This window comes from Mytilus edulis, chromosome 2 (genome assembly GCF_963676685.1).
Source record: "Mytilus edulis chromosome 2, xbMytEdul2.2, whole genome shotgun sequence".
Classification (NCBI taxonomy): domain Eukaryota; kingdom Metazoa; phylum Mollusca; class Bivalvia; order Mytilida; family Mytilidae; genus Mytilus; species Mytilus edulis.
The window spans coordinates 43653827-43668872 of NC_092345.1; the positions used below are offsets into that span (position 1 = coordinate 43653827).

At 31.0% G+C, this 15046-nt stretch overlaps 1 protein-coding gene across 22 annotated transcripts in view; it reads left to right on the forward strand.

Annotated features, from left to right (window-relative positions):
* LOC139512202 (proto-oncogene vav-like) overlaps positions 1-15046 on the forward strand; it is a 54054-nt gene that overhangs the window by 531 nt on the left and 38477 nt on the right. For 20 of the 22 annotated variants that reach the window (XR_011662191.1, XR_011662192.1, XR_011662194.1 and 17 more), the window contains exons 2-7: positions 1902-2018; positions 2404-2465; positions 7652-7747; positions 10154-10262; positions 12442-12543; positions 14641-14709. Coding sequence is in view for 9 of the 22 variants with exons in the window: in XM_071299615.1 (XP_071155716.1) it covers positions 1902-2018; positions 2404-2465; positions 7652-7747; positions 10154-10262; positions 12442-12543; positions 14641-14709 (555 nt within the window). In the remaining 13 variants the exon portion in view is untranslated. Of the gene's footprint in view, positions 1-1901; positions 2019-2403; positions 2466-7651; positions 7748-8576; positions 8671-10153; positions 10263-12441; positions 12544-14640; positions 14710-15046 lie in introns of all 22 variants that reach the window. The other 2 variants (XM_071299618.1, XM_071299623.1) reach the window with 1 other exon arrangement.

Genomic DNA, 15046 nt, shown 5'->3' on the forward strand with positions numbered 1-15046 from the left:
GATTTTCCTATAGTACAATGTACATATACATGATGTATCTATACATGTACCTATTTTCTGTTCCATAAACCAATTTTTGACTCTTGAGTTCCTTTTATGAGTGAGTTGAGGCAATTGACACAGGGTCAATTGGGCTAAAGGATGTCATTTGACTAATCAGTCAATTCCTTATGTTATAACATACACTTTGTGACATTGGAAATGTACATGATGTAGGGGGAATTATTTAACTTCTTATCTACCACAGGCGATCATACAGTTTACTACTACACACAGCTTATTAGTTAGCTACTGCAGCTGATTTGTAGGTTAACTACCAGAGATATTTTGCAGTGTGATAATTTTTACGGCGGTACAATTAAATATGAAATTATTAAGCAATTACAGTATAGAAATTAAAAATAAAAAATGCATTTAATTCACAATTGTTTGAATTTTTATATTTCTGATTTTGATCCAATTATGTACACTAATTAAGTCAATAAACTATGTTGAAAAACAAATTATTTGTCCAAATGTCGTTATCCAACTCCGGTTCCTCGCTTACTATTTCCGATTAACTGATATAACTGCCGATACTTTTAACTTCACTTTCATCTATATCAGACTGCTTAAAACCCTCAAACTCTTCATCTTCTTCCTTCGATTCGAAGAATGAAGCCCATTTAACGGCCATTGTTTCAATCCCATTTCGCAAACAAAAACACGTGTTAAAAACAATGTATTTTAATGTAAACATATTACCTTTCAATGGAAAGGAATATACGAGTTGAAAGTTTATTCATTTGTAAAACCGAATTTGATTGGTTCATTTCCGGATTCCCCCTAAGTATTGTCCAATCTAAAGAGTTTTAACAGTGGTATATTTTAAGAGAATATCCGTCAACATTACTGCGCATGCATTGTTTACAGCGGATAGATCACTCACTGCGAATACACAGGTGAACTGGCAAGCAGATTTATCAGTCACTACGAACTAAACAGTGTTAATTACCGCGTATATATATCCGTCAGTGGTAGATAAAGAGTTTTAAAAAGTGCATGAATGTGAGAATTATTGATCTATATACACATGTACTTCTTATATTAAAAATTGATATGACATTTATTTACTTCCTTAGTACATGTAGTATATATCCCTCATATGAAGTCATTTTCAATAACACAACCACAGTAGTGCCCTTTTCAGTGACTGCAAGAAACTTTTATGGGTATTCCAAGTCAATTATCACCCCTGTCATGCCTGTATAGTATATTATGTAAAATTGTTAAACTTATAAGCATTGCTTGGTTTGGGAGCAAACAATTTAGTTACACATGAATTAAAAAAGCCAGTAAATATTAGAAATGGAAACAAATCATCAAAGAAAATTTAGCTTAATTCATGTTAATATGGAGATGACATGTACACTACAAGACAGAATTTTTCGCTACATTGAAGACCTGTTGGTGACCTTCTGCTGTTTTTTTTTTTCTATGGTCGGGTTGTTGTCTCTTTGGCACATTCCCCATTTCCATTCTCAATTTTACAAGACAGTAAAATCTACCTGGTAAACACAAATTGTTTACTCATTAGATTTTTATGAAACTTATTTATGAAAGGATGCTGGGAACCTCTTGTTTTCCCAGTTAGTCTTAAAGGGTTTAAGGCAATCATGGAAATACGGTACTAACTAATGATTCTGTTAAAGCTATTGTTATTGAAAGTTCTTGCTAAACTTTTGCTTATAAATAACAAGATATAAGCCTTGAGTTGGTAAAATAATTCCATTCTAATAATTCCATTCTAATAATTCCATTCTAATTATTCCATTTTATTTATTAGTGAATGTTTTTTTCACAATATTTTACCATTTCATGCTTTCACGCAATAATCATTGCTACATATTTTATTTTTTTAGTTTTTATGTCTAAAGAATATTCGTACATTCCTTGCGACATGTAAGAATGCATTTGGATTAAGGGACCAGGATTTATTTGATCCACCAGATTTGTTTGATGTGAAAGATTTCAGAAAGGTTTGTATTTATTTTCTTGTCTTTTATTTCTTGCATGTTATTTCTTATAATAGACAATGATAGATATACATGTACTGCTTTTGTCATTTTTTTTGTATTTTTACTTGTATTAACCAGAATTTACATGTAGTTCTACCATGTCTACACACATGGCATTTAAGATAACTATATATTATATTGAAACTGAAAGGATTTACAAGGTATTTTTTACTGGTTACTAGACCAGAATATTTTGGATGAATTTTAATACTTAACATTTGAAGCTGGTTATGCATTGGGTTCAATTACAAATCACTATTGGCTTTTGCTGTTCCATTGTTATAAATATTAACCAAATGTTTTGAGTTATGTTCTGACATCTAAAAAAAACTTTCTTTGATTTTAGGTTTTGCACACACTATCAAAGTTGTCAAAGACAGATATTGCACAAAGGAGTTCAAAAGTACTGTAAGTCACTTCTTATATACATGTACCTGAATTTGATTTGAGAAGACATGCAATTACATACTATGTAATATCTAAACCTTTTCATGTTACTCAAAAACTCAACTTTTCATTAGTTTATGATTTCTTATGTTTTATTCATGTAAGCATTCTCTGTTTTACTGAAAATTTTCTAACATGACTGAACTAAATCACAATTTAATACATTGTACATGTATACAGTCTATTCCAAATTCCAAATGAGTGTACTTTTGTATTTCCAGTTTTGTGTCTTGCAACAGTTACTAATGCTATTGAGTGACAAGTCTGTGTACAAATGAAATAATATGAGCCAAGTATTTTGTCCTGTAAAGCAAGCCCAACAGTCCTTGACATAACTTATTGAACACCTAACCATATTGAAAATATTGAGCTTTTGTATTCATAGAATAGCAAATTGTTTTTTGTTTACAAAGATATGCAGTTAAATGCAGATGAGCTTTACTTTGTTGCTGAAAATTATGCTTAATGCTTAATTTTATGGAAACTATGTGTGGTTAAAGATAGTAGCAGGTTCTGAAATCCCCTTATCCAGCTAAAATGATAATTTTTATCCCCCTACCAGAGTGGAGGGGGCATTAAGTTTTACCCTTGTCCGGCAGTCTGTATATCTGTACCTACGGAATTGGTTTCCTTTATCTGTATTTAGTTTTCCTCAACTAAATGTTATGAATCTCATACACAATGCTAATTACCACAGGGGCATAGCACAGATCAAGTTTGAATATTGGTGGCATCATTTTTACCGTCCTAGAGTTATGCCCCTCTACAAATTGAAAATTACTGAATATTAACTAATTGTTATGAAAAGTATACACTTTTATCTTATCATCCAAAACTCAGATCAAGTATGAATTTGGTTAGGTTCAAAGTTCTTGAGTTTTGTCATGTTATAACTTTATATGCAAGTGGGGCATCATCTGTGTCCACATTCCCTATTTATTTACTTATTTCTTTGTCTTAAAAGACACAGTGATGTTTACACTTTATGTTTGCTGCAGTCAACATGATAAGTAAGCCACATTAAACCAGGGTTGGCAAAGTATTACCCACCTGGGAAAACCCGGGTTTTCCCAGGCTGGGCAATACTCCCAGAAATGGGTAATACTTGGCAATACTGGGCAATAGTATTTCAAAAAACTTCTATACCAAAATGCAAATTACAATTTTGTCAAGTAATTCATAAAAACATCAGGTATGGCAAACATGTGAAATAATTCAAAATAGAAAATCAAAGGCCTAAACTAAAACAAATACATCGCATTCATTGTGCTTGTCACAGACCTACTTGTCCCAGCTTGTAAAATGTCATCATTTTGGCCTGTAAAAATATTTACTGCAGACCTTAGCCAATAGAATCTTAAATTTTTAATTACAAATACGCCTCAGGCCTGTGACTGCAAAGGTTTATTGTGAAACTTAGTATATATATGTATGCATGGCAGACAGTACCGCACCATATATACTGGATTACAGGATCCTGGCTTGGACCAGGTGCATAGGAATGTTATCATGACAACGTTACAATGCTGCTATCCAGGGACATTAGTGTTACCATGTAATGTTACAACATACCATACATGTATTATTGCCAATGAGACAACTACAAACATATTCTTCAAAGTGTTAAAATAACTATAGATTATGATGAAATCCACAGTTGTCTTTTGTCATATAGCATACTGTTTTTTGTTGTTTATGGAATTCTATATAACACTATTTTATATCCATGCTTTTTTAACAGAACATAAGTTCATGTTTATGTATACAATATTTCAATGATGTACAAGAACAAGAATATTGTCAAGTTTTGAGTCATCTTTATTTCAACTTTTACTAATTTCAAATTGAAGCAAACAATAGTTTTCACTATCTTTTTCATTTTGTTTTATTAAAATCAATTTATTAATTAAAAAAAAAAAACTCCCCTCCATCAATGAACTATCAGTTCCTAGTGTTTTCTTGGGCATATCCTTTCAGTTTTTGGTTTCTGTATAAGCTGTACTCGTTATGCACTAAGCAGATAAAAACCATCTGTTATTTCTATTATACTACTACTAGTTTCAGTTTAACATGATGATTATGATTACAGATTTCACACTGTGATGAAATCTATGCTCCATTTAAACTAAGTGTTACATGCATGTTTGCTGTACTGACTGTTAGTATCATCTTGTGTTAAAGCCATTATCGTTCATAATTTTCTGAAAGAAATTGATGAAGTTATGACAGTGCTAGAATTAAAACTAATGACAGTTATGGAATGGTATATATATTAAAAAGTAACAGGTTGTTGGTAGTTTTATTGATTATTTATTTGTTAATGTCATTTAAAGTGAGCTGCTCTCTCTATATATAAAAAATCCCTTCAGAATTTATTTATTTTTAACTGCTAGACGAAGTTTAGGGAGAGACTTACTAGACCCATTCATACACGCTTAATAAAAGCAGCCCTTGTAAATATTCAGTGTTACGAAAACCTACAAGAAGTATAAAGTTTATTTTATAATGCTTAAATTTAAGTCTTTCAGATAGTTTATTTGACTAAGCTTAAGACTAGTACTCCCTCCAAACATACATGTATTTTGAACTCTTAATTGATAAACGTTCATTTTGGGAGTATCAGTTGTAATATTAATTACCTGTGTCATTTGGTCTCTTTTAAACAGTTGTCTCATTGGCAATCATACCACATTTTCTTTTTTAGATAAACCTTATTGCTATGCTCTATATTCCCACATATTCTTAGATACATGTAGGCTTTTTCAGTGTGTCAGCTCTGTCTTTAAAGAGTTCTTTTAAATGCTTTCATCTTTTATGCACATCAGCTGTTTATCCTAGGCTTAACAGTCTGCCAAAGTTTATTACCCATTCAAAATTATAGGTTGTCTTCAAATTATCTCATAGCCTGTAGGAGACTTAAAATAGATTGCAGAACAAGTTGTTAATTTCCTGTATAATTTAGTTCCTGTAAAGTTCAAACAAGGTCTTTAAGTTGTTGATTAACATTTTGTATTTTCCTTCAAACTGCCAATCTATTTTTAGTGAAAGATATTAATTACCAGTAATTTTTGTTTTATCTCAAGAATTGCAAAAATGCATATTTACTGGCAGACAGTAGACCTATCCTTTGATGATTTTATTGAATTTTTGTTATAAACGCATTTAAAGTAGTGGTGCAGTCTAGCTTATGTAAATACTAGTTACATCATAGACATACTCCCTGTACTGTAATTTTGTTCAGATGTTTGACCTACTGAGCTACCATTTAAGTACAGTGTCATTTTATCATATAAGTAGTTGGGTATGAACATGTACATATACAAAAAGTCCAAATGAAACAATTACCAATGCATTGGCTTACTGTTATGTATTTTTTATTGGGATACGATTGCTTTCAAGCAATCTGTAGACTTATACCGGTGGCTCAGAGCATTGTCCTCACATCAATCGTTTTATTCTAAACATTAAGGAACATATCAGATTCTTATGATTGTCTTGCTTTAAAAGGTAAAAACAAACAAAGGGATTGAACTTTAACAACTTTCCTATAATGTTCTTTTCATAATCTTCATGTTTGATAATTCCCTTGACTTATATATGTGTTTTTAACAACACGGAAAATCAGAATTAAGCAGTATTTATATTTTGTGTTTTTACAAATTTAGAAACACGTCAGAGGGAATTCCCAGTTTTGATAAAATGCGAGAGTTCTCTGAATTCCGATAAATCTATTTCTGTCATATAAGAACTGAAGTGGAGTTTTTCTTATATTTTACCGTTATGAAACTGATATTTGAGATTTTACTTCCATAAAGAAATAGAGAAACATCTAGGTCGTTTAATAAACATTTAATATACGTTCTTGCTCCAGGGTTCGTATTGGAAATTATGTGCATGCGTAAAGTTTTCTTGACTTCAAGGGGTTTTCGATTGAATGGTTGCTCTTGATTCCCCACTCAATTGATTAATTTTTAACTCATGGGATCTTTTCTATGTATGTCTGCTATTGAAGGTTATTGTTGTTGCATAATTTTAAATCATATGCATCATTTAAATTAAAATGAATATAGGCCACATCGTAGAACACCCATTCAGGCGAAATAGAGTCTTCCATATTATCATTTCGAGTTGTCTCCCTTTCGGAAGTAACTTCCGTGAATTCTGAATCAAAACAATACGTCGAGTATTAGCTCATTCTGTCAATAAAGTGTATTATATTAAAAAGGATCGCAATTTTAAACCGATAAATGTGTACGGAAAGGAGTCATGATCACTGACCCAAAGGAAATTAAAATATTTAAAGAGTTAGGAATGGGGTTCCTCCTAGAATTAACGTAGGAAAATAGGTGATAAGATACAAAGTGAAATACCTTCTCTCACTCTGAGTCTCAGTGACTGCTGTGGAAAGTAAACTTGGAATTGATAGTAAAAAAATAAAACACAATAGGCCTTATTACATTGTTCATACGCTTTTATCCGGGATTGGCTATTTTGTAACTATTTTACATGTGCAGTTGAACTAGTTTTGAAAATAATATTATCCAGCTCACAGGCACTTGTTTCTATCCATTGGAAGACCCACTATCAACGTACATTTGGCAATCGTATCCCTCAGAGCAATCTGCTCTTTGATTAGAGTCTCACCATGAATCAGCATGTTGAGCATATTTATGAATGAAATCCATCTAATTATCCATCAAGATGACCTCAGAAGACTGCTGATGGTCACGTAACTAAATATAAATGTAATTATAAAAGACTAATAAGGGTCTTGGCAATCAGATTACCTATGTATGAATTATTTTTTGTTGTTTTGTTCATTCTAAAAATAGTTTTTTCCTGGTGTTTTCCTTGTTTCTGTGTATAAGCTTTCTGTGAAATGTGTTAAAACCTTCATACAGTGTATAATAGACCTCCAACAAAAGTGCAATGATAAAAAGTGAAGCAGGTGAGACATTTCAGCATGTGCACTATTGTCTTTGAATAATATTTGTTTCTACCAAAACATATGCCTGTATTTATTTGAAGGCACTATTTATCTATATTGTATACTTAAAAAAAAATAACTTAAATTAGCAGTAGGAAATTGTGTAAATTGAGTAGGATAGACATTCATTTTAAAAAAATGTTTTTTTTTGCTTTTGTAGTGGTTTTCCAACAGATGCTCCCAGTCACAGACAGTCAACAAGAAGAGTTCCAGATGACGATGATGATATTTACGGCCATTTACCAGAAATGGCAATGTAAGTTTCTCACTGTTTTTACATCATTTTAGTGACTTTATTTCAGTAAAATTAGTTTTTGAAAGAAAATACCATAACAAGTGTATTTATAATTAGAATCAGCCTATATATACAAGATATATATTCATTGATTGACAAGATGTCGTTTCATTCAACTTCACAAATTTCATCCTTTGATAAAAAAAAATTATCAGTTGATTAGTGCCTTAGTGACAAAATACATTATTAGTGTAGTTTCAATGATTCCATTTTGAATTTTGTCATCCTTAATCCTTTTTTTTCTTTCTTTATTAAATGTCCTGTTCCTCATTCTGAAGAGATGGAAATAGGAAATAGCAAGTGTTTAATTGATTTCAAGTTTATTTCTTAATGATCATATTTTTTTTTCAGTTACACATCATATGCATTAAAAATTAAGTCTTTTGGCCCTACATTTCATACATGAATGATCTGTTAAGTCTAGATCCAATTATTGTACCAGTTATAAAGGGTTTGTATAAGAAAGTCAGTAGATGCATAGTATTTTCTCCATCTTAAATTTTAGAAATGACCTGCATTTTTTTCATGTTGATGGCATAATTCCATTTTGGGTTGGATGAAACATTTTGCATAAGACACTTCTTTATAATTAAGTAAAATCATCTTTACCTACATTTCCCTGCATTATAACTGCAATGAGTATCTCCATTTGAGTCAGAATACAAACCATAGAGTTATAGAGTGACCGCAACCTAACAAGACCATAGTAGTTTAAAAGTCTAGGCCAAAAAAGGGGGAGTTAAAATGTTTTTCTCTATTGAGAGTAAAATTGAATGTGTGCCTGTTACAGGGATCATGACATGCCAGATGAAGCAGAATTCCAAACGGGCGACCAGGAAGAAAAAATATATGTTGAAATCTGTTCTGTTAAACATTCTTCACAGGTATTGGTCATGTGGTAGTCATGTGACTGCTGATGATAGATGTTGTTGAAAGCATGGATTTAGTTGTACCCAGAAAGACAGATTTGTTGTTGTAGTTTTATCTAGTTTTATTTAATTTGTATCATTAGAGAGTTTATCTTTTGGAAATAGGAGGAAATGTTCTTTAGGTTTACCATGTGTTATTTGTGTGAAATGATTCCAAACCAAATTTAAGAGATGGTTAAATCTATTTAATTTCAAGAAGAGCTGCTGTTATATTAGGTATTAAAACCAAAATTTTGTTGACAGAACTTTGGTTAAATCAAAGTCACCTGAACCAAAAATTTTCACCTGAGCAATATTTATTGCGCTGCTGAACAAATTTTAAAAAAGAACTAAGTAAAATACAAATTAAAAAAAATCAGCTGAGAGAAAAGTAGTTTTCAAGTGCACATGTTTTGATCTAAAAATTGCTTTGTATATTTGAACCATTTTCAAAGATAAGCTTTAAAGATACTTTCAACAGTTCTTCAGGTTTTGCTGACTATTTGTGTTTGATGGATTTTTCCATGAGAGGACATGGACCCAATATTTAGACAACATGATGTTTTTGCCTTTCTGTGTACTTGTATTTTTCATTAAATCTTTTTAAAAATTGTAATTTCAAGCCCCTTTTATTCTTTTTTTGTAGGGGGAGCTTGATTATTTTAGTTAATTAAACTATGGCCATAAACTAAAAGCATGTTAATCAAGCAAAACCTGAATAGCTATAGTTATGATTTGATTTGTCAGATGGAAATTTTTAAGTTTATGTGATATGAAGTTTTTTAGTTTCAGTTTGCATCTTAATAGTTTTTCTTACAGAGCATGCTGTTTAGATGTGTATGAACAGATTTTAGTAATTAAATGTTTTTGAAAACAGGGATATATATATATATATAAGAAAGAAAATATGACAAGAAATTTTGGGAGATGATTTCTGTCTGTTTTATCCCACAGGAGAGTAAACTAAATCTCAAACAACACTAGAGTGCATTTTATAGCAGATTTGCAAAGCAATGTTTATGACACAGCCTCTTATTTTCCAAAATGAAATCCTAATAATTTTTTGAGCAAAACTGATGACAACAATTTTCTCAAAATTTAAATAAATGTTTTCTAAAATATTTTTTCTTAATAAGTCTTTAAGAAGTGCTAAAAAACTTAAAATTTAAAATTTAGAACATCAAAATTATGTTTCAATTATTTATTTGGCAAAATAAGTTGAAAATGTATGTTTAACTTAACACTTACATACACCATGTTTCATGCTATACAGATGCAAACAGAAAAGTGCCCAATGTGTTTGTCTTAACCCAGACAGATATTATCTACCCTTAGCAAGAACATAATTGTCTCCCTTGTGTTGTACAAACAATATCAGTATTTGTGTGTTGTCATTTTATTTGTATGTTGTGATTTATCCTTTAGTTGAAGCATGTTTTTTTGTTTTATTATTATATAGTGAAAATGATTTGGATGACAATGAAGAAATATATGATAAAGTTTATCAAGAGGATGACGAAGAAATTTACGAAGATCTTTGTTCTAGAAAAAAGCACAGAGAATCTAGAGTAAGCACTGATCAAGCAATTTTTAAAAATCGCAAATTGGTTAAGAATCAAATGCTTCTTTTTATACGGCGTTGACAGGATCGCATTTGAATGAATTGTGGAAGCGGTTCACACTCAAAATGTCTGCATGATCAACTCTTGACAACCTTTCTAAAATTATGAAAAGAAGCATTCAATTCTTATTATTAAATTTATATGCTACATACATATATAGATCAAAGAGTTATATCAAGCTTTTTGTTTGTTTTAATTTGCTTTGTTTTTTATATACAGAAATAAGATTTGATATTGGAGTGTGTCACCATTGTGGTTTACAAATTAGAATTATGTTTTCAAATGTAACATACTTGTAATGTTATTATAAGAGTAATAAAAATAATTTCTTTGAAAATTGTTGATAGACTAGGCATTTGAATATTGCTATTACAGGTAAGCAGAGATAAAGTGTAAAATACAGTTTTCATTTAAACACATGGACCTTTTTGTTAACCTTAAGGTTTCATTTTGTCACCAATGGTTAAAATTTAACCTATTGTTAAATCCTTGGTTAAAGGATTCTAATTTAACCTTGATTTACCTCAATTTGAAAAAAAAAACAATTGATAAAACCAGGTCAGAAACAAAAATATAACCCAGGATTATATTTTACTACAATAACATTAAACTTAAAGGTAAACACTGCATCCTAGAGGTAATGCAAAATATGTTGACTGGTTAATAACAAAAATGTAAATAGTTTTATGCATGTTAATTTTCGTCTTTTTTGCTTGTGTTAATATTTTTACTACTGGAAGAAAATATAGTAGAAATGCTACATGTATTAGTTTCTATTAAGTTTATGTTGTCTGATTATAATATTTTATAATAAGCTACTTTTAATTATTTTCATATGTCAGATATCATGGTAAAGATTCAGCAAATTTGAAATGCAATCTGCAAAGCAAATTAGCAAAGTCCAATAAATGATACATAAAAACAGCTTCATCTTTGAATAAAATTTTAAAAAAAAAAGTTTAATATTAGGAGTGTATATTTAATTCTGTTAAGTAAACCTCAAACTTGTTAATTTTGAGTAATTATGCCCCATTTATGGGTATTATGTTTTCTGGTCTGTGCGTCCGTTCGTCCGTCTGTTCGTTCGTCCGTTCGTTCGTCCGTTCGTCCGTCTGTCCCGCTTCAGGTTAAAGTTTTTGGTCGAGGTAGTTTTTGATGAAGTTGGAGTCTAATCAACTTGAAACTTAGTATATATGTTCTGTATGATATGATCTTTCTAATTTTAATTCCAAATTAGAGATTTAACCCCATTTTCACGGTCCACTGAACATAGAAAATGAAAGTGCATGTTTCAGGTTAAAGTTTTTCAGGTTAAAGTTTTTGGTCAAGGTAGTTTTTGATGAAGTTGAAGTCCAATCAACTTGAAACTTAGTACACATGTTCCTTATGATATGATCTTTCTAATTTTAAAGCCAAATTAAACTTTTGACCCCAATTTCACGGTCCACTGAACATAGAAAATGAAAGTGCATGTTTCAGGTTAAAGTTTTTCAGGTTAAAGTTTTTGGTCAAGGTAGTTTTTGATGAAGTTGAAGTCCAATCAACTTGAAACTTAGTACACATGTTCCTTATGATATGATCTTTCTAATTTTAAAGCCAAATTAAACTTTTGACCCCAATTTCACGGTCCACTGAACATAGAAAATGAAAGTGCATGTTTCAGGTTAAAGTTTTTGGTCAAGGTAGTTTTTGATGAAGTTGAAGTCCAATCAACTTGAAACTTAGTACACATGTTCCTTATGATATGATCTTTCTAATTTTAAAGCCAAATTAAACTTTTGACCCCAATTTCACGGTCCACTGAACATAGAAAATGAAAGTGCATGTTTCAGGTTAAAGTTTTTGGTCAAGGTAGTTTTTGATGAAGTTGAAGTCCAATCAACTTGATACTTAGTACACATGTTCCCTATGATATTATCTTTCTAATTTTAATGCCTAATTATATTTTTTATCCAATTTCATGGTCCATTGAACATGGAAAATGATAGTGTGAGTGGGGCATCCGTGTACTTAGGACACATTCTTGTTTTAAAACCTGAGTAAAAGAACCATTGACAACATATGAAGGCACATAAACTAATAATAATTTTGGAAATTCCTCAATTGTTATATTGATTTGCTTCAGGTTTCAGAATTGCCTCCTCCAACCACAAAAAGAGATTTCTGCATCAAAGAATTATATGACACAGAAAAGAATTACGTTGATGCACTACGCATGATGTACCAGGTAAATTCTTTTTAATTTAATTAATGTAAAACTTATGGAAACAGTGTTTAGATCTTGTTTATTTATTGGGCCTTGTTGGCAGAGTGGTCTAATTTGTTTAACTACTGTACCACTAGCCTGATGTCCCTGAGGTTGTGAGTTCTAGTCCCAGCCAGTGGCAGGTTGCCTTTGACTCTAATCTTCATTGACTAGAATTGAATCTGAAGATCAGTAGTTCCCTCTTGGTACTCTTTCTGCCACCACGAAATAACCAACAGTGTTGATAGAATGTTAAAACACCAAAAATCAATCCATCATTGTTTGTTTTTTATGCCCCACCTATGATAGTAGAGGGGCATTATTTTTTATGCTCAATCTACGATAGTAGAGGGGCATTATATTTTATGTTTTCTGGTCTGTGGGTCTGTTCGTTCGTCCATCCATCTGTCCCACTTCAGGTTAAAGTTTTTGGTCAAGGTAGTTTTTAAAGAAGTTGAAGTCCAATCAACTTGAAACTTAGTACACATGTTCCCTATGATATGATCTTTCTAATTTAACGGGGCTCGCGGGTCTAAATAATTTTTTTTAAAATTTAATATAGGATTTCTTTATATTTTTCTATAAAAGAACTTTATCTTATACTTAACAGAAAAATGAAATAAAAAATGGGATCACCGTTCATTTACGCTCACAATCCGTCTTCGATAGAAGCATACATTTTTGTTAATGTCCTTTTTTCTGTTGAACTAATACAAGAAAAAGCGGTAATATCGAAATAAAAAAAGAACTGAATTACAGAAATCGCTTAACTTTTACATTTATTTAGTTTACGTACAGCTTATTTGAAACAACAATAAAAAATATAGATCACCGATGAGTTAAAAAAGATATTTCAATTTGAATGCCAAAAAATGGCATTTTTTCACCAAAGGGAGATAATTTGGAGCCTTTTCAATTGTATCTACATTTTAAAAGTCACCTGGGGCCTACACGAATTGATTTTTTGGAATGATTTTTGTACCATATGATAAAGTAACAACTGCTAAAGGTAATAATTAAATTTGTAATGAAAAATTAATGTTCAAATTTTTTCTGAAAATCTTATACCCGCGAGCCTCCTTAAATGCCAAAATGGAGTTTTCATGGTCCACTGAACATAGATAGTCAAAGTAGGGCATCCGTGTATGAACACATTCTTGGTTATAGTATCATATATGTGCTTTATCCAATATTTATCATCATCTATCCATTCGGGACTTGAGCGAGGAAAAAATCCATTAGAAGAAGTGGTGCAAATTTTTTATTCAATTACATATACCAAACAGGCAGTCTCTATTGGCTGTTCTTGATGATATAAGGTAAAAAAAAATGAAATTTGTTTTGTCCGCTGTGTTGTCTTTAAAAATTTACCAGTCTGGTTAGTGATGAAAAAGTAAAAGGTTTTATATCTCATGACAGCCATATTTGTTTGACATCATGACAACTCATCCATTGTTGCCTTGGCAATATAGTAAGCACAGTTAGGCTTGGTTGTGTTGGCAAGGTTAAATGGACAGGAATTGTTCTCTATATTTTTGTCCAAGTTTGTTCAAGACATAACAAGCTTGATTACTATAGAGATTACAGTTGTTTATGTCTCAATACAAGTAGTTGTTGTGGTTGATGCAAAAATGGTATGAGGTAAATGACACAAAGCCGAGAATCTGAAACCAGTTAATTTTGAAATAAAGATTTGTAACTCTCTTACAATTGTCCCTATGTTGACAATGGATAACAAAAATACAACTATGTTGACAATGGATGACAAAAAAACAACTATATTAAAAGTGAAAAACATAAAAAAAAAATTTGTATTGAAAATGAATGACAAAAAACAACTACTGCATGTCAAGCAACTAATTTTCAAGATTTTTATGAGTAGAAAAGATAATGGTGAATATCCAATGAGTCTATTTGATACACAGATTGGGATAACCTCCCATACTTCATTTTTGATATAGAAGATAAAGAGTGTGGCCTATTTTTTTTTTAATTGTACATTATTACATCTTTTTTAATCTTTTTGTATTGTTTTTTTTATACCAAATGATATCTTCATGTTAAATTGTGTCTTTTCAGCATTTTATAAAACCTTTAAAAGATGTAATACCACCTGATGACAGAAATATTATATTTAACCATATAGAGGTAAGAATTACTATCTACTGAATACTCTAATTGTAAATGTAATTTAGGGATAAGTAAAAGACTGGACTTGTTTCAAAGTATGTTACTTCCTTATCTTCATAATAAACAAAGGAAGAACATACTTTGACTTGATAAAAAAACAAAAAAACAAAAAGTTAAATTTATTATATACCTTAACAAACATGCATGATACACAACTGCCACCATCTTATTGGTACCACTAGGTTTGGAGTTTGAGCCTTGCACATAGCAGGTGCATTTGATTTCAATCATAATTAATCAGGATTGCCAGTTTTCCTTCCCAAGGTCGCTGTTCTCACACTGCACTCTGGCTTCC